General features: G+C 50.0%; 1 protein-coding gene across 2 annotated transcripts in view; it reads right to left on the minus strand.

Annotated features, from left to right (window-relative positions):
- ZCCHC14 (zinc finger CCHC-type containing 14) overlaps window positions 1-7,238 on the minus strand; it is a 48,463-nt gene extending 41,225 nt beyond the window's left edge. For both annotated transcript variants that reach the window (XR_005952376.1, XM_041400580.1), the window contains exon 1: window positions 6,273-7,238. Coding sequence is in view for 1 of the 2 variants with exons in the window: in XM_041400580.1 (XP_041256514.1) it covers window positions 6,273-6,836 (564 nt within the window). In the remaining variant the exon portion in view is untranslated. The remainder of the gene's footprint in view (window positions 1-6,272) is intronic.
- Window positions 7,239-17,841: the final 10,603 nt, after the last annotated feature.

Raw genomic sequence — 17,841 nt, forward strand, 5'->3', positions numbered from 1 at the left:
ACACCCTTCCAAAGAAGCAATTTTTCCTAATATCCAGCCTAAACCTCCCCAGGAGCAGCTGAGGCTCTTCCCTCTCCTCCTGTCCTTGTTCCCTGGGAGCAGAGCCCAGCTCCGTGGCTGTCCCCTCCTGGCAGGAGTTGTTCAGAGCCAGAAGGTCCCCCCTGAGCTCCTTTTCTCCAGGCTGAGCCCCTTTCCCAGCTCCCTCAGCCTCTCCTGGGGTGACAGACCCTTCCTAGCTCCATTCCCTTCCCTGGACCCTCTCCAGCCTCTCAATGTCCTTCTTTCTTCCACTTATGGTGATAAAAGAAGGCAGCATTGGAGAAGAATTCATAATACACATGAAAAGCGTTCACTTTCACTATTTATCATCAGGACTTGGCAGGTCTGTAATTAAAATTAAGACCTTGCTCTTAAGTAACTGATCTGATTATTTCTGGATCTCTTCAGCTATTCACCAAACCCCTGCAACTCTGTAACAGCCTGAACACCTGTTAAAAGGTTTATCCCTCCCAATGCTGATTATTGGGTAACTATCCCAGTGGAATCAATGCAAAAATTCTGGTTCAGCATGAAGCAAGAGCGAGGAATTTAGAAGTCTGCTCATTACAAACCCCATGCAAAACAACACAGATCTGAACCATATCAACATCCTTTTGCTTGAATTAATACCCAGGAAGAAACAGCTTCAATTCAACTGGCTCCAAGACTGAAGTCAAATTCAAGTAGAAGTATGACAATGGTTCTTGTTTCCACAGACAAATTAGATCCAGCATTTCTCTAATAAAATTCTGTGGGCTCTGAGAAATCTTATCTATGTTCTTGGGACTATATTTGCTTTTCTTAGGGATAACAAGCACTCCAGAGCAAATAAATGGAGAGTGGAGTATTTGAATACTAAAGATGACAGAGGAAGCTGAGCTCTGCCCTGCCAGGAAAAGGCAGGGTTGTACCCACTGTCACTGAAGGTGACAGGATCTCTGTTTTAGCAACTCAAACATTTACAAACCCACTAAACCAAATGGTTAAACACTTCCAAACAAGGCTGCTGTTCAGCACCTTTGAAGTCAGCCCCTGGAATGCCTGTGAGGTGTGGTTAACTCCTGCTGGCTCTGCCTCTCCACTCTGGATCTGCTGCAGGATCTCCTCCAGCTCAGGCATGATTCCATTAAAACAGTTTGGACCTGGTAGAGTCTAAAACATCCAACACCTTCCAAGAGGAATCTTTATCCACTAAGAACGAGGCTCACTTCAGTGCTGCTTCACTGACAACTAACAGTTCTGAGGTAATTAGTAGAAAAAAGAGTAAATTAAAAAAGTGAAGTGGAATGCACTCTTAAAACAAAAACTTCATTCAGCCCGTGCAAAAATAAATGGGAAAACAGTTCATGGAAAAAACATCATCATTATGAGCTCAACACACATTTTTTTGGCTGCTCTGTTCCTGATGTTTGGGTGCATGGTGCATTTCCCAGCTAACTCCTTTAGGTTCCTAAACTCAGGTTCATCATGTAACATACAATTAGTCAAAATTAATTTGGTGCTAATTAATATTGTGACTGCCCAAGACCATTGTTGTCCAAGGATTTCCTTTATATGTAAAGCTCATTTCTGAAAATATTGCAAGTTTGAGACTGAACCATTTTATCACATTTCAAATGAGTAAGAAAAGAGCCAGAGGGGGAAGCCTGACATTTCTAAAGTGGAATATCAAGAGGTATGTGCAATCCACGTTGCCTGGAGTACCCAAAAATTCTCAAAGGACATGCAAAAGACATGCAGGGCTTGGCAATGTCACCAGCTGGAAGCTACAAGACCTGTCCCTACAGCTCCTGAGGTTGGATTCATGTGGTTTGGAAAGTGAGATCATTCTGAGATAGCAACTCCTGACACCAGTGAGTAAACACCCTAATCCCAGTCAGCAACTGCTCTCAACATGGTCCTCTGCTCAATCCACGAAATACCCTCAAAGAGGCTAAAAATTAAGTTTGTCATGATTTATCCTATCCCTACACAGCTCAAAAAAAAAAAAAGCCATAAAGGCAGCTGACATAGATCACTTAATAGCTGCACTGCTGTCTCTGTGAGGGCTTGACAACTCAGCTTCAACCCAGCAAGTGATGGTTTTTTATAACTCATCACTCCATTGGTGAAGTAAAAATATCAGAATATTTCTCAATGGAGTTATGTCCATTCATGCTCCTGAGGCAAACAGTGCAGACAGGTGAAAGTGTTTGAAATGGATCCCTCAGAAAACTCCACAGCTCCCAATACACAGCCTTGAGTTCTTTGGAAGTTTTAGAGGAGCCTATGGAATTAGCATGAGTGAAAAATAGTCCCTTATGCTATAAACTTGAAATAGCCATTGGTGCAGTATTTGGAAGCTGACTGGGCAAGACTTCTCCTTCCCATTCACAAGATACCAGCCTGAAACAACCACATAACTATGGGGTCACTGCCCCTTATTTCTCTTCAGCTGCAAACAAACTGCACTCAGGGTGACTATTTCTGACCCTGGCTCTGCAGCTGAACCCACAACCAGATCAGAATCACCATCACAGAACCATGGAATAGTTTGGATGGGAAAGGACCTTAAAGCTCATCTCATTCCAGCCCCTGCCATGGCTGCTCCAAGCCCTGTCCAACCTGGACACTTCCAGGGATCCAGGGGCAGCCACAGCTTCTCTGGACAGCCTGTGCCAGGGCCTCAGCACCCTCAGAGCCAAGAATTCCTTCCTAATATCTGATCTAAACCTACAGCTCATCACCCTGGCTGCACTGAAGAGCTCTTGTCACAGCAGAGCAGGTGCTGAGCACCCAAAGCATTCTCTTATTTCCCTGGTTTTTCAGCACGATCTCAATGAGGAGATGAAACAACTCCAGGAATCAGAGTGACAGATTCATGAATAACTTCCCCAGCTCTGAAGTTCTGTCCTCAGAGTTACTGGCAGTAGAGTTCTTGAGAGGGAAAGTCCATGCAGAGATTCCTACTATGGTGTCCAGCATCAATGCAGGTCACAGAAGCCAAGTTCAGATTTGTGTCTCCATGTGCCATCCACCCCAGCAGAGAGAGAATCACAGAATCACTGAGCTTGGGAAAGACCTCCAAGGTGATCAAGTCCAATCTGTGCCCAATCCCCACCTTGTCCCCAGCCCAGAGCTCTGAGTGCCACCTCAGGAATTCCTGGGACACCTCCAGGGATGGGCACTCCAACCCTCCCTGGGCTGTTCTAACCCCTGACCCCCCTTTCCATGGGGAAATTCTTGCTGTCCAACCTCACCCTGAGGCCGTTCCCTCTGCTCCAGTCCCTGGGACCTGTCCCCTCCTGGCAGGAGCTGTGCAGAGCCAGGGGGGATTGCTGGGATGTCCTGGGCAGCACCAGGAGCTGGACTCAATGATCTTTGTGGGTCCCTTCCAACTGAGGACATTCCATGATTCCATCCTCACAGAGTCCAAGGCCATGTAGAGGGAGCAGCATTTTCCCTCCTGTTCATAAAATATTCATTTTATATCATCAGGTAGAAACCATCAATCCCATAATTACTGACCTACTTAAAGCCAGCCACAGCCACCTTTTCCTGCAAAGTTAAGGTTCAGATAAGACAAGAAGCATCTGAAAAAGCACAAAAAATACACGGGCAGCTGTTTTAAGCCTCCTTACAGTCAGCAGCTGCAGGCAGTAAAAGGAAACAGCAAAAAGCAGTTTGCATCACTGACCACCTTCAGCTGTGTTCACCCACCCCAAAGCTACTTGAGGAATCATGAAATATTTACAGTAAATTTGTATCAACTGTTCAGTCTCTTCACCGTTAAACACGATTTGATTTTGAGATACTTCACTGTTAAATGTGAAAGAGGAGATGGAAAAATGAATGCAAGGTCCAATCCCCTGGAAAAAGTTATAGCTAATATCAGGTTGGGGCATATTTTAATAGGGCTGGCTAGGCAGAAGCAGCACATTCCCATCGGGTTCTGCAAGGAGAACAAAGAGCACTGCCCAGATTTCCTTTGCATCTCCCCGACTAAACAAGTCAACCATAAATCAGAAATTGTAACAGCAGGGCAGGTACAGTTACACAAGAGTTACACCCTATTCCCCCTCTCCCAAGGGGGAAGCTGAGGATAACTCAGCCAGTTCACAACCAGCAACCCATCTCACATCCACACCATCCCAGCTTCCCAGAGTTTTTCAGGACCTCAGATGGGGAGCACTTCTCCAGCTCCTTAAGGATGAGCTCAGAGAGGAGAATTCCCCCATTTAACACCCAGATTCCAGCACCAGCTCAGCGTAGCTAACCTTGGAGTAAAGCAACAGGAGCCAGGAGGAAGTGCTGGCACCAGGGAGGGAATTCTCCAATTCCAAGCAGGAAGAGCAGCAGCCCAGGGCATTCACCTTCTCTCCACAGCCACATTGGTTTTTTCTAGGTGATGTTACAAACTAAGGATTGTCACAACATCACTTGGTAACACCTCAAGGACTCAGTGTTGGAATTTATTTGTGCCTTTATTTAAACAGGGCTGAATGGAGAAAGAGATTGTTTTCTCCACTCGCTTCATCCAACTCCTGGTTTAAGCCAACTGCTTACTCTAAAAGTAACAGAATTACCCAGTTAAGAACAACAACAAAAAAATAATCTTAAGGAAATCTGCATCACTTCAAACAAAATGCACACTCAGAGACTGTGAAGGCAAAGTCACCTTTGTGTTCCCTCTCACTACTCTGTACTTAGCAACCAAGATTCTTCAACACAGAATCTATAAAAATGTGCTTTTCAAAGAGACATCCCTTCAGTGAGCTCAGAAGAAAAGAAAAATCAAACGATCCTGGCTGCCTTATTCCTGGCAGGAAAAATGGCAGGATGGATTCTCCGTCCATCTTAGATTGACATAAATACTGCTGGAGTTTCTCAGCTCCATAAATCCTGCAGCTCAGAAAGAAGACTCTCAAAAACCTTCCTGCCTGCCTGATTTTATCTTTTTTCTTGCTTGTCTTATTTTGGGGGAACTTGGACATGATTTACAGCGTTTCCTTTCCAACCCAGGGTCGTTGCATCATTTGAGTAAGGGAAGCTGCAAGTAGTGAAGTATCTGAAAAGAAGCTTTTTTCTGGTTTGAGTTATTCCCTTCCACATCCTGTGTGAAATATTCTTTCCAGCTATATTTTATCCACATGGAGGTTTCAGCTGAATGAAGAGGCTCTCCCATGCCTTGTTCTTTCCCCCTTACTACAGGAGATTAGGAACAAGACAGGAAGGGAGGAATAAGAAAAATATGAAGCTGAACACATCTCAGTTTTACAAAGCAGAGGTGTTTAAAGAAACATGAAAATGGAAGGGAATTTGTATTCAGGGGAAGACTGTGCACAATTTCTGTCTCAGTCTGGAATTCAACACTCAACTTAGTGAAATCTCTACCGAGCCCTGAGAAACAGCTTTATTTAGGATATTACTCCAATCCAGGGGTTTTCCCAGCTTTTAGGTATTCCCCACCTTTCCCAAGAGCAGGGTAGCACATCATGCACTCATCCTCAAAGGCTGCAGCCTGTTAACTTCTCACAAGCCCCTTCTAAAGCTGGTGCTTCAGTTGAACTTTCAAGCTGGTTAAAATCAGGCAGAAAGACACTTTGACTCCCTAATTTGTAGCGGGCTGAGAGCAATTAAGCAGTCACATATCCAATGACTTAGAGCACATCTTAAATCGTTCCTGTCTGGCCTAACTGCTGGCAACTGAATGAAAGAACAGCAAGTTAATGACGGTGAACCCCGACACCAGGATCAATACCCGAGGGATGCAGAGTGACAGAAAACGACAGCATTTCTTTGAGCTTAACACCAGCAACTCCAAACGTTTGCCATCACATCCGTCTAAACAAAACCCAGTCTCACCAAGATGCTTTGGACACTGGACAGCTACTCCTCCTTTCCAACTTTTTCCAGGGGGAACTTTCAAACAGATGCTTTCAGCTGGACATGCTTTTATCCCCCTTCCTAAATCAGCGGTTTTCCACGCAGCTGGCAGGACTGTTCCCCCAGCAGATGCTCTGAGAAGCAATCAGGGAACTGCTTATATTGCTGCTGGTGATCTGCTCGTGCACCCCTTCTCATTTAAATGTCACAAGCTCGTAAAAACTCCATCCATCCTCTCCCTGTGCCCTCAGCTGACCATCCCCACCATCAACCTGCCTCTGGTAGCTGCCATTAAAGCACTGTTTAAAATGAGAGCCGAAGACACAGCCCGGTGCCATTCCAGCGCGCAAAAAAGGCAGGACACCCACCTTATGGCAGCCAGGATAGGTTGCCATGGTGTTGAGGGTAGAGGTGCTGGGATTTTTGCTGGTGCTGGCCATGAGACTCTGGATCTGGGTGAGCTCCTGCCTCAGCACCTGCTTCTGGTGGAAGCTGAACGCCGGGTGGTTGGATGCCATGGTGAAGAGCAACAGGAACTCATCCCCCGTGCGGCCCTCGTTGAGCTGCAGCCCGTAGTTGTTGATGACCGAGTCGATGTGGGTGAGGGTGCGGAACAGGACCCCGGCGGCCTCGCGGTGGGCAGAGCCCAGCAGGGCGAGGGACACCAGGAGTTTGCTGCGCACCACCTCGTCCGTCAGGTTGGTGAGGCTGCCCAGGTCGGCGGGGTTGTTCGCCTTGATCTCGGAGTCGCGCAGGGAGTGATAATCCTTGCGGGCCAGGTCCTCCAGGCAGGCGCCCAGGAAGCGCAGCTCCAGCGGGATGCACAGGTCCAGGAGGCCGCACAGGAACTCCACGCGCTGCGGGGAGGGCAGCTCGGAGAACCAGCGGTACACGCCGTCCCGCTGCAGCCGCGGGCACCGCTTCTCCACCATGGTGCCCCGCGCCGAGCACGCCCCGGCCGGGGCTCGCACACCCGGCCTGGGGCAGCCCCGGGAGGGCAGGGCCGGGCCGGGCCCCGCTGAGGGCGGCGCAGGCCCGAGCGCTGAGGCGCGGCCTGGCCGCGGGGTCCCCGCCCGCCGGCGGCCCCGAGGAGGCCGCTGCGCTCCCGTTCCTCCCTCACGGGGCGGCTCCTCCGTCCCTCCGGTGGGCGCCCGGTGCCTCCATCCCCCGACCCCGCCGGGGCCGCCCCGCCGCCGCGACCGCGGGAAATAATCCCTCCCGGGCGGAGGGGCACGGAGCGGCGCGCACACCCCGCCGGCCGCTGCGCGCAGGCGGAGGGATCCCGCGGTGAGGAGGCTCGGCCGCGAGCGGAGCGGGAGGAACAGGGAGCGACGGGCGCCTTCGCTCCCGGCCTGACCCCGCGGCGGGACACGCCCCGCGCGCCGCTGATTGGCCGAGCGGCCAGCTCGCCCATGGCGATTGGCTGCGACCGCTTTTCCCCGCCCCCTTCCCCGCTCTTCGGAGCGGGGTCTCGGGGGCTTGTCAATCCTCCCAGTTTAGCCCCGCCCCTGGCGCTGATTGGTCGAGGAGTCCTTAAATAAGAGAAGGGGGGGCGAAAAGAGCGCCTTTTGTGTGTGGTCGCCCGCGGGTGCGGCCGCCTTGGCCTGCGGGGCTCTGAGGGGCGCTGACCCCGCTCCGGGCACAGCTGTGCCTCGCCCTGCTCCCGCAGAGCTGTCAGGTTTGGGCCTGGGGCTCCTGTCCTCCCCGCAGGCTGGAGAGGAGCCTGACGTCCCAAATCAATGTGTGTTTGCACCTTCCTTCCTTCTGTCCTTCACGGCCCGTGCATTTCGAGTCTATCCCCCGTCCCCGAGTGCCGCCCGTGCTCTTTGCTGCTCACAATGTGGGCAGTTTTCCCTGCCTTTCCAGTCAAGGCGCCTCATTCCAGCTCCGAGGAGCCTGTGGAGCAGAAGCTGGAATGGCTGCGATGCTCTCCCTCCTCAGGCGTTGTTTTTAGGATGACAAAGAGCCTCGGGGATGCGGCCTGAGCCGCTGCTGCTGCCTGGCGATGCCAAAACCCCGATCAAGCTTTTGGCAGCGGCGCTTGCCTGAGCCGCCACCACCCCAGCCCGCGGCCAGTTCGGCACCTGACTCCAGATTGCCTTTAAATACAGCGTGGAAACAAAAGAGACACCCAAAGCCCTCTCAAAATGATCATTTTTTTCGCCCCACCACCTTCGCACTCTCCATTCTAAACGTGATTCTGGCTGACAGCGACGTAGCAATGCACATTTTCTAGCAGGCTTGCACGGACGGCATAGGGCGGATGCAATTTCTGTTTTTCGTGGTGTTTTTCCATGGCACTCGGCTGTTTTGGCTGTGGTAGCCCGGTAGCCAGACTGCGCATCAGCTGGATAAATGACATGGGTGAAGATCTTTAGCTGGGACAAGCCAGGAATAACATTTTAAAATGCAGCCCCAGGCAGGCAGCGAATGAAGCCAGCCTTGGTTTTTATGTGATGGTAATCTTGGAAGATGGACCGTGTGTTTTATTTTCACAAGCGCAACGTTGCTGCGCCGCAGATAAACAAAAGACCCAATACTGATGCTTTTAAAGGCAAAATTGCATTTTGTCTCCAGCTGATCTTTATGGGATGTGCAGATGCCCAAATGTGGGCTCTCACGTGAGTTGTGTGACCACTTGTGCTGGTATCACAGACGAGAAAAAGTCTGGTTCCACTGGGCGATGGTTTATTGGAAACCTCATTATACCACCTTGCTAAGACGAACTGCTGCACCACAAACATTCCAAACGCTGGTAGTTTATCCTTTTTTATTTCCCTGTGGAATATCTCGGGCCATCGACCGCATTTCTTGGAGTCCCAGTGAAATGCAGTCAGCAGGCAGAGAGCCCTGGCTGGGGCTGCATAATGTCTGCATAATGTTGTATATTGTAAAGAGACACAGCCCTGCTTCTGTTGCTGCTGTGAGAGGGTCCTTGACAGTCCCACAGCCTCTCTATGTCCCTTCCTTGCAGAGATCCCTCATGGAGTGCAAGCCATATGTGCTTCCTTTTCCTGCCGTGCCCGGCATTGTCCGTGGGAGGAAGGGATGTGTGGAAAACAGAGGAAGTGCTCTCACTCCCTTAGGAATGGTCTGCCTTGAGTTCTACACCGGGCCACGCCGTTGGCACGGGCATGACGAGTTCTTTGGTGGCCTTTCTGCTTGTATTGATGTTTTTATCCATCCTGAAAGCACGTGCTTTATCCACTAATCCGTCCTGAAAGCACCACGCTGTGCTCAAAGTCAGGTTTCTGTAGCAAGGTGAAGAAGGTTGAAACTTTCTGCTGGGGAACCAGGTCTAAGACTGAGTCTAAATAAATGTTTGAATGAAAATTTTGTTGCAAAAGAGTGATTGTGTGGTTTACAGACAGAAAACTTTTGTCTTTGATGCCAGACAACAAAACAAAGCCTAACCTGAAGTGTAATGGATTAACTGGGAGCCTTTTCTCTGATTAGAAGTGGCTTTGGGTGAAGCCTGAGGAAACCAAAAGGGGCGTGACATAATTCTGTCACCAAGAATTCCTGGCTGTCCAGGGGCAGAGCCAGGAACTGCTCTCAGTGAGATAAATCAACTTGTAAGAGCTTGAGTTACCACTTGTCCAGGCAGTGGGTTGGGAGTGAAGGTCGTGCCTGTGCTTCCCTGCTCCTCCTGCGAGCACAGGACACCAAACTGGCTCCTCATTTCATCCCCAGATCATCCCATTTCCTGCCTGTTCTCCCTGAAAATTCTCTTTGTGCATGCTTGGCACAACTGGGGAAGTTTCCTTGCTGGAGTGATCAGTAAGCAATAACTAATTTTTCCTCTTTTTGTGTTTTCAGAGCATGCAGAGGCTGTTGTTGGGTGTTGCAGTCAGCTGAGGACTGAGAGAGGGTCCAGCCCTTCAACACCTCAGTTTTCCCTGCTGTTGTAAGGGTCTGAATCTCCTGTCTGGATTTCCTCAATCCTGTTAAACCAAGGAGCTTGGCTTAAGTACTTTTTTCCCTTCAAGCAGCACCTCAGAGCCATTGTAGCCAAATCCTTTATCACCGGATTGATTTATCATATCCTAATTATCACAAATAATTCCTTCCTGTGAGTTTGACTCCAAGCAACACAGAATGGCCAAAAGCCTATGAAAATTAACTGAAATAATTCAGTGTGAGGCAGGTGGCTGTGTCCAGTGTGAAAGGAGATTATTCACTTCTGTGTCCATCCACAGAGACAATGGGAATGAGAATCTCTGCCATGGAAAAGGAGATTTATTTGGGAGGCTGCTGGGTAAAAGACCAATTGAGTTACCCGGATCCATCAAGTGCCCAGTGCTCCCAGCCCACAGAACTCCACAGGGACCTTCTCTGAGCTTTTCCCCATCACATTCAGGAGACTTTTGGAGGCTGTTCAACACTTGCAAAATCCTCTGCCCATTTAATGACAGGTTTGACATTTTAAACCTCCTAAATGTGGCTGAAATCTTAGCCCTTCTGCCAGAAATCCAGCCTGGGAATCCCAACCCTTCTACCCAAAAGGCTCTCAAAGGCAGAGACGAACGCCCTGCGTGTGGGGTGAGAGTCAGCCAGGATGGGCAGCCTTCCCTCGGGTGCCAAAACAGCTTTCCCTCTTTTTGGGACTGAATTGCCTTCCCAGGACGATCCCATCTGAAAGCCCTCTCTGTGCATGGATGAACATAAAACCCGACAGAGCAACTGGGTGTTCAAAGTGGGGTCTCTGTGCTTTCACCCCGGAGCTGCCGGCTCCTTTGGAGACCCTCCTCTCCCTATCGCACCTCTCCCAAATTTCCCGGTGCTGATCATCCCCTGCCTCTCCCCTCATCCCGTCCTGGCTGCCTTGTTCCAAACCTCGCTCCTCATTGCCGTTCTGCCCTGGCTGATGCCCAGTTCTCCCAGTCCTGTGATCCTGCTGCTCCTCTCTGCCTTTCCAGCCGGGATGCGGTGAGTGGCAGGAGCGGGAGCCTTGCGTGTCTGCGCTCCGGCCCACGGAAGGGGAAGATAAATATTGCTCTTGCATGTTCTCTCAACTACTTCTGAGCCCACGGGTTATTTCCTGTCGGCTTTCACGCAGATGCTGGAATTGGAGCTCTCGGGCTTGAAAAAACAAACAAACCCCGGCTTTGAAGCGTAGAGAAAAAGATCACGTGGGCTTTGAGAAGAGGGGGGAAAAAAAACCCCAAAAAACCCAAAGCAAAAAGCGGGCAGCTGTCGGGTCCGCAGCATCCCTTGGAGTTCGATGTTCAAGGATTAAGGCGGGTTGGGTTTGGGCGGGGTGGGGAAGGTGTCCTTGCTGTGACAGCAGATGGATTGAAGGTTGCCAGGGATGAGCTGTGCCTGCGAGTGTCGCTGCCCTCTGCCGATGGGCTCCGGCACGCTCACAGCTGCCTGCAAACACCGATTTTCCAGGGGTTTTTCCAGCTGGAGGCATAAAAGAGAGGCTCACCTCTCCCTCAGCGAAGATCCCCCCTCAATCACGCTCTGCTTCATCTGTCACCTTTCAGAATTCAAAGCGTGACCATCCCTTGTCCCCTGTGTCCCTTCCAGCAGTGCTGGCAAGTCCCTCCCTGGTCCCAGAAGCCAGGATGCCCTTCTGGCTTTGCGTGGTTCCCTGTGGGACTTCCTTCAGAGCGAAAATCCACCGATCCTGGCTGCCAAAACCAGTGCCAGCTGCCTTCCCTTGCTCCTCACATCTGTCTGGGAGCTGCTGCTGAAGAAGCTCTCTGGGTTTCCCTGTCTTTCCCTGCCTGTCCCTGCCCCTCCTGCCTGGAAGGACAGGGATACCTCAGCCCTGCCCCATCACAGGCCAGCGATTTCCTTTGCATTCCTGTTTGGAATATTCCCTTACTTAAGGTTTACCCCACCAAAGTCACATTTTGGGTGACTTTACCAAATTTGGGATGTGCACAGCCCAGCATGGAGTTGTCCTCTGTGATCCACAGGCTGATTCCAGCCCTCGTCCATTACACAATGTTAATTTAGTCCTTGCTAAGGCCAAAACACTTCAGAGCTGGAAAGGAAAATCTGGAAGTGTTTACTTGATTATTCCAGTGACATTCCTTGGAGTGTTTTCACATCCTATCCCTTCTCTCACTGCCTTGGGTCAGTATTCCAATAACCAGCTAGATCCTTTCAAAGTGCTGGAGGAGAAAGCATGAGGAAGAAAAGGAAAGTGCCCAAGTATGTATTCAGCCCAAGCTGAATCTGGGTGTGAAGTTCAGTGTTTCTTTGCAACATTTGACATTCTTGCTGCAGTTGGTTATAGAAAATCAGCTTGGGTAAAAACGAAACAATGGTTTGGGTTGGAAAGGACCTTAAAATCCATCCCATTCCACACCCTGCCATGGGCAGGGACAGCTTCCACTAGCCCAGGCTGCTCAAACCTGGCCTTGGGCACTGCCAGGGATCCAGGGACAGCCACAGCTCCTCTGGACACCTGTGCCAGGGCCTGCCCACCCTCACAGGGAACAATTCCTTCCCAAAATGACACCTGTCCCTGCCCTCTGGCAGTGGGAAGCCATTCCCCCACCCCATGTCCCTGTCCAAAATCCATCCTGGAGCCCCTTTATGCTCTGGAAGGGGCTCTGAGATCTTCCTGGATCCTTCTCCTCTCCAGACTGAGCAGCCCCATCTCTCCCAGCCCACCTTTAGAGAGCTGGTATCACCTGTCCCACCTGCAGGTCCCACACTTGAACCCTTCTGTGCAAATTCCCAATATTTACATGTTGGGATGCACTCTGGAATCACACACTGGGGATGATTTCCTGAAGAAACCCACAAATAGCTCCTGAATGACGACCAAAATGAGAAAATTTGGATTGGTTCACAGGCAAGTCATGAATAGAAAAAGAGATGAAATTAGCTGAATGAACTGTTCATTATGCATTATTCAGCCAGCTGTACTAATTAGTGCCTTAAGGACTGTTCCTGTTCCCACTGCAGCCAACTCTGAAACTCCTTTTGATTTCAGTGGGAGCAGGACAGAGCCCTCAGAGGATGGGCCTGGTGCCTGCTCCCTCTGCAATGCCTCATGTTCTCTTTTCCTTTTACTATTTCTTACTGATTCCAATCTTTTGTGGCTTCTATTAAAAAAGCTTCTGAGGTGTCCTGCGTGGTGATCAGTTAATCACAGGGACAGAAATGTTTCCTCAGTCCCACGGCGTGTCCTGTGCCTGATGTGTTCTCTGAAGGGAAAGGTTTTTCATGTCTCCTCTTGCTTTGCTTTTATCCAGAGGAGGAGAGAAGCTTGAAAACCTTTTAGAAAACACAATCCATCCAGAAATGTCACCGGGGCAGGAGGTGCTGAATTAAATGTTTGCACTCTGAGCCCAGAAATTTCAGTTGGGCATTTATTTTTTTTTTTCTTTTTCTGTCTATGGATAATATTTGTGCTGGTTCTTTCCCACCAAAAATTCCTACAGTTCTGAGTGTGGCAATGTTAGATAAAAACTCCAAACTGGTGCCTGTGGCACATCAACAGCAGATCTCCACCAGACCACTTGCTGGGGGCCAGAATAACGTGGTTTATATCTCACTTTTCTCCCCATGGACAAACCAACACCTTCAGGGGAAACAAACCCTGATTTTGGTGTGGTCTGAATGTTGTTCTGCTCCCTGCTGTATCCTGGCTTGCAAAACCAATTCCTTTGGAGAGGCACCGCAGCAGATCACCATCCACAGAGTTTTTCCAGCTGGTGGTGAGGCTGGGAGGATCCCAGTGGATGCTCAGATCCCAGCTGGACTTGAAGGGATCACATTTCAATGAAATGAAATATATCCCCCTCCTCCTGCAGAGTCCTCTGTCCCCCCAGCCCAAGGTGTCTCCACTCAGGACTGTGTAGGGAATGTCTGGCCAGAGAACAGCTTCCCTTTTCCATATTTTGCTGGATTTTGCCTGTCCATCTTGTACCAGCCACCTTTTTTTGTCCCAGTTCTTTGTGTCCCCTGGGAAGGAGCAGCAACAGTGCAGCCCCACGGTGCTGCTGGTGGCTTCCTGCCCCAGCCTGCCCCGAGCTGGAGCCGCTGTGGGATTCCTTCCTAGCAATTCACTAAAATTCCCTCCTGGAGAGAGAGAGAGAGAGCAGAGGATGTAGCAGCAGCTCAGCCTGGAGGAATCTCCACAACCCCACTCTCTAGGCTCCTCTCCACAGACTGCCTAAAATGGGTGTAAAGGAGCCTCGGCGTGGAATTTATTTTCTTCCTGAGACCATCCTTAAAATAACAAACACCAGCAAACTGGTGACATGCAGTGCATCTGTTTGAATAACACAGACCTTCTGTTTGTGAGAGAGGAAACTCCAAATAACTCTTTGATTTGTGCTTCCTTTCTTCTCCTTCCTCATCTCCTCCTCCTCACTACTGTATACAAATCTGTTCTGCCAGCTCCAAGCCACCAGTCCCCCCCTCCCCTGATGAGCTGGGTTTTATGCCATGTGATGGTTATTTAATTTCCTCTTTTGCTTCCAACACGGCCAATATTTATCTTCCCTCATGGGATTGTGCCTTTGTTTACACGCTGATGTCAAGGGGGAAGGCCAGCACTTCTCTGGGGCCAGCAGACCGAATTCCTGCCCTCTGACTGCATCCCGAGGAATAGCAGCTTCCCTCCCGGATCAGAGCAGCAATTAGGATTAAAAGATGTGTTTAAAGTTAGCACATGGAGACATCCTTTTCCCAAAGGGGGACGGAGTGGCTGCTGTGGCAGGCAGGGGTCAGGCTGTGCTAAAACCCAGCTCAGTGTTACCTTCTGATTGCTTCCCCACAACGAGCAGGGCTGGGAAAACGACAGCTAATTGCCATTTATTCCCTCTTTTTTTAAGACAGCGCAGCGTTTCAACACAGGTAGAAGGGAGATTGTAAAGCACCACTCCCAAAAATCCGACTGAAATCAATCTGACTCTCAGAAAAGGCAGGATCTTACCAGGAGCAGCTTTCCTTTGTTCAAAGCTGCTCTCTAAACCAAGTTAGGAACCATCTTTTCCTCATTAAATTTGTTTCCTTTCAGCGCTGAGCCTTTCCCTTCATTACCACATGCAATTTTATTTTTTTTTTAAAGCCCTCATAGCTAATATCACAACTATAGATCTTGGGGTTATTTATAGCCCTAAACTCCGCAGAGAGCTGTGTGTCTTGTTGCTGTGGAAACTGGGATTCTAAAAGTAAAAGGGTTTTGAAGGGATTTGAGGAGGGACCTGCTGAATTTCGGGACTGACTTTCAATTCCAGAGCTCTGTGTTCAGCCATGCCTTAAACTTACAGGTAAAATTCACCTGAGGGGCTCAGGTAATGCTCAGGGGATATTTGGGATTTCTGGTCCTGTGGTTTTTTCTGGTCTGTCACATCACAGCCTGGTTTTTGCTCTCTGTTGTGAGACAAAAGATGCACAGGTGGCCATGGGAGTGTCAAACACTCGGTGTCACCAATGGCACATTTGCCAGGCTCTGGGCAGTTTGCTTTCTTCTTTAGCTTTTGCTGGGTTTTGGCAGCCTTTTCCCAAGGGAATTGCCACTGGATGTGCTGGAACCTCCTGCACACTGCAGCCAACCACTGAATCATGGAATGGTTTTGGTTGGAAAGGGCCTTAAAATTCATCCCATTCCCATCTCTGCCATGGCAGGGACAGCTTCCACTGTCCCAGGCTGCTCCAGCCTGGCCTTGGGCACTGCCAGGGATCCAGGGACAGCCACGGCTGCTCTGGCACCCTGTGCCAGGGCCTCAGCACCCTCACAGGTAGGAATTCCTTCCCAATATCCCATCTAACCCTGCTCTCTCTCATTTTGAAGCCATTCCCTGTGTCCTGATGAAAAGCCCCTCTCCAAGGACTCTGAGCTCCTCTCCACAGCTTTGAGACTGGCATGGAGCAGTGTTTGCTGGAAATTGCATTTTCCTGTACTAAATGGTTATTTAAATGATTTTATTTGTCTCTGGGTGTAGAGTGTAAAGGACAAGGGTGAGATTGATGGGCTGGGTCCTGCTTCCTACCCCGCTCCTCCTGTGGCAGCTCAGCCAGGGGCAGACTCTCACTTGGCAGAAATTCCATGTTTTGCCTGGGCAGGGATCTCACTGAGCCACCTATGGAAAATCCAGTTCTTTCCCCTGATCCAGCCAGGGGTCCCCAGACTGGATCCCAGCTGCTGCTAGAAGCCAAAAGCTGCCGTGTCCTGCCCCCTTTGCCTGGCTGTGAGAGGTTTGAGGCTGACAGAACCCTGGGCTTGGCAGCACCCCGGCTTTTTCTGTGCCTCTAAATGTCAGGTGTCCCCCCCCAGCTGGGGACAAATCCTTGGAGAGCTTTCCTGGCTATGGGTGTCCCTTTCTAGCTTTAAAAACACCTTATAATTCAACCAGGAATTCTGTTTACAAACAGCTCCAGAGCCGAGTCCGACCTGAGATTTGAACAACTTCAAGGACGCCAGACTTGGAAAAATATCCTAGAAAATTCCACCCTATCAATGCAGCCGAGGGAGGGCAGGGAAAAAGGGAAGGACAGGCAATGTAACATGATTAACCCCCTTAAATTCCCAAACAAGGCCCAAATGTCAGCGCTGATGAGCTCTTGCCTTGCATTTCCATAAGTAAAGCAGCAAGCCCTGGGCGTGCTGGATTCACCAGGCAGCCTCTCCTTCCCCAAGAGCAGCCCTGACATTTGTTCTGCACATTCTCCAGGTCCTTCCTGGCACGCCGTGTATCGTGCCTGGCTCGGAGTTATTCCTGTGATATTGGATTAAAAATAGAAAGGCAGGAGCCAAGAGTCGCAGCCCGAGACGGTGATTCAGTGACGGAGCTTTTCCATTAGAGGGTGCCAGGAACCTACTGTTGCTACAGAGCCCAGGAATCGTGGAAAACACAACTTTGTGCCGTGTATTTCGGGGCTGGGCAAAGCCATACTCATTTTTGGACCCAGTTCTTGCCCTGCCCGTTCTAAAGGAGAACCGTGGAATGACGGAATGCTCTGAGTTGGGAGGGACACAGAAGCATCATCAAGTCCAGCCCTTGGATTTCCAGAGGGTATTTCCAAGAATCCCACCTTGTGCCTGGAAGCATTGTCCAACCTTCATGGCAGGTATTTTGCAGACAGAGATGTGTTTTCAAGAAATGGATGTGGAGAGTGGGAGATCTCAACATTCCCAAGGAATTCTGGGCACTGTTTGGATGTGAATAGGAAGTCCTCATGTAAAGAAAACAAGATTTATCCACGAAAAAAGTGGCGGTTCTGGTGGAAAGCAATAGTTTGTATGGCTGCCACTGGTTGTGCCTGAGGTGTAGTGGTGAGGACAGACAGTAAAGGATGGGCCCCGTGCTTCTACTCCAAGTCTGCCAAAAATCACCCAACATCAGGAAACAGCCCAGTTATCGAATGGATTTTCTTCTCCATCCCAGAGAAGCCCCTTTGGAGGAGCAGAATATTCTCAGGTCTGAGCTGCTTGCAGCAGGCACAGCAGATTTATAAGTGTCATGCTTTTGAATCTTTGGAAAAACAAAGTTCTGTAATTTTGTGGCAGGGTTGGTGAAACTATTGGGATCAGTCATAGAATCACTGAAACCACAAATCACAAGTCAGTCATAGAATCACTCAAATCACAAATCATAGAAATGGTTTGGGTTGGAAGGGACTTCAAAGCTCATCTCCTTCACCCCCTGCCATGGCAGGGACACCTCCCACTGTCCCAGGCTGCGCCAAGCCCTGTCCAGCCTGGCCTTGGACACTGCCAGGGATCCAGGGGCAGCCACAGCTGCTCTGGGCACCTGTTCCAGGGTCACAGCACCCTCCCAGTGAAGAATTCTTTCCCAATATTCCATCCATCCCTGCCCTCTGTCATTGGGAAGCCATTCCCCCTGTCCTGTCCCTCCCAGCAGTGTGGAGAGCAGTTCCCCTGTGCTGCAGCTGCAGGGGACACTGCTGCTGGCACAGGGGAAAATGAGATGAATCCTTGGATGATGAGATCTCTGTGTCCCT

This window comes from Onychostruthus taczanowskii, unplaced genomic scaffold, assembly GCF_017590055.1.
Source record: "Onychostruthus taczanowskii isolate IOZ18803 unplaced genomic scaffold, ASM1759005v1 scaffold18, whole genome shotgun sequence".
Classification (NCBI taxonomy): Eukaryota; Metazoa; Chordata; class Aves; order Passeriformes; family Passeridae; genus Onychostruthus; species Onychostruthus taczanowskii.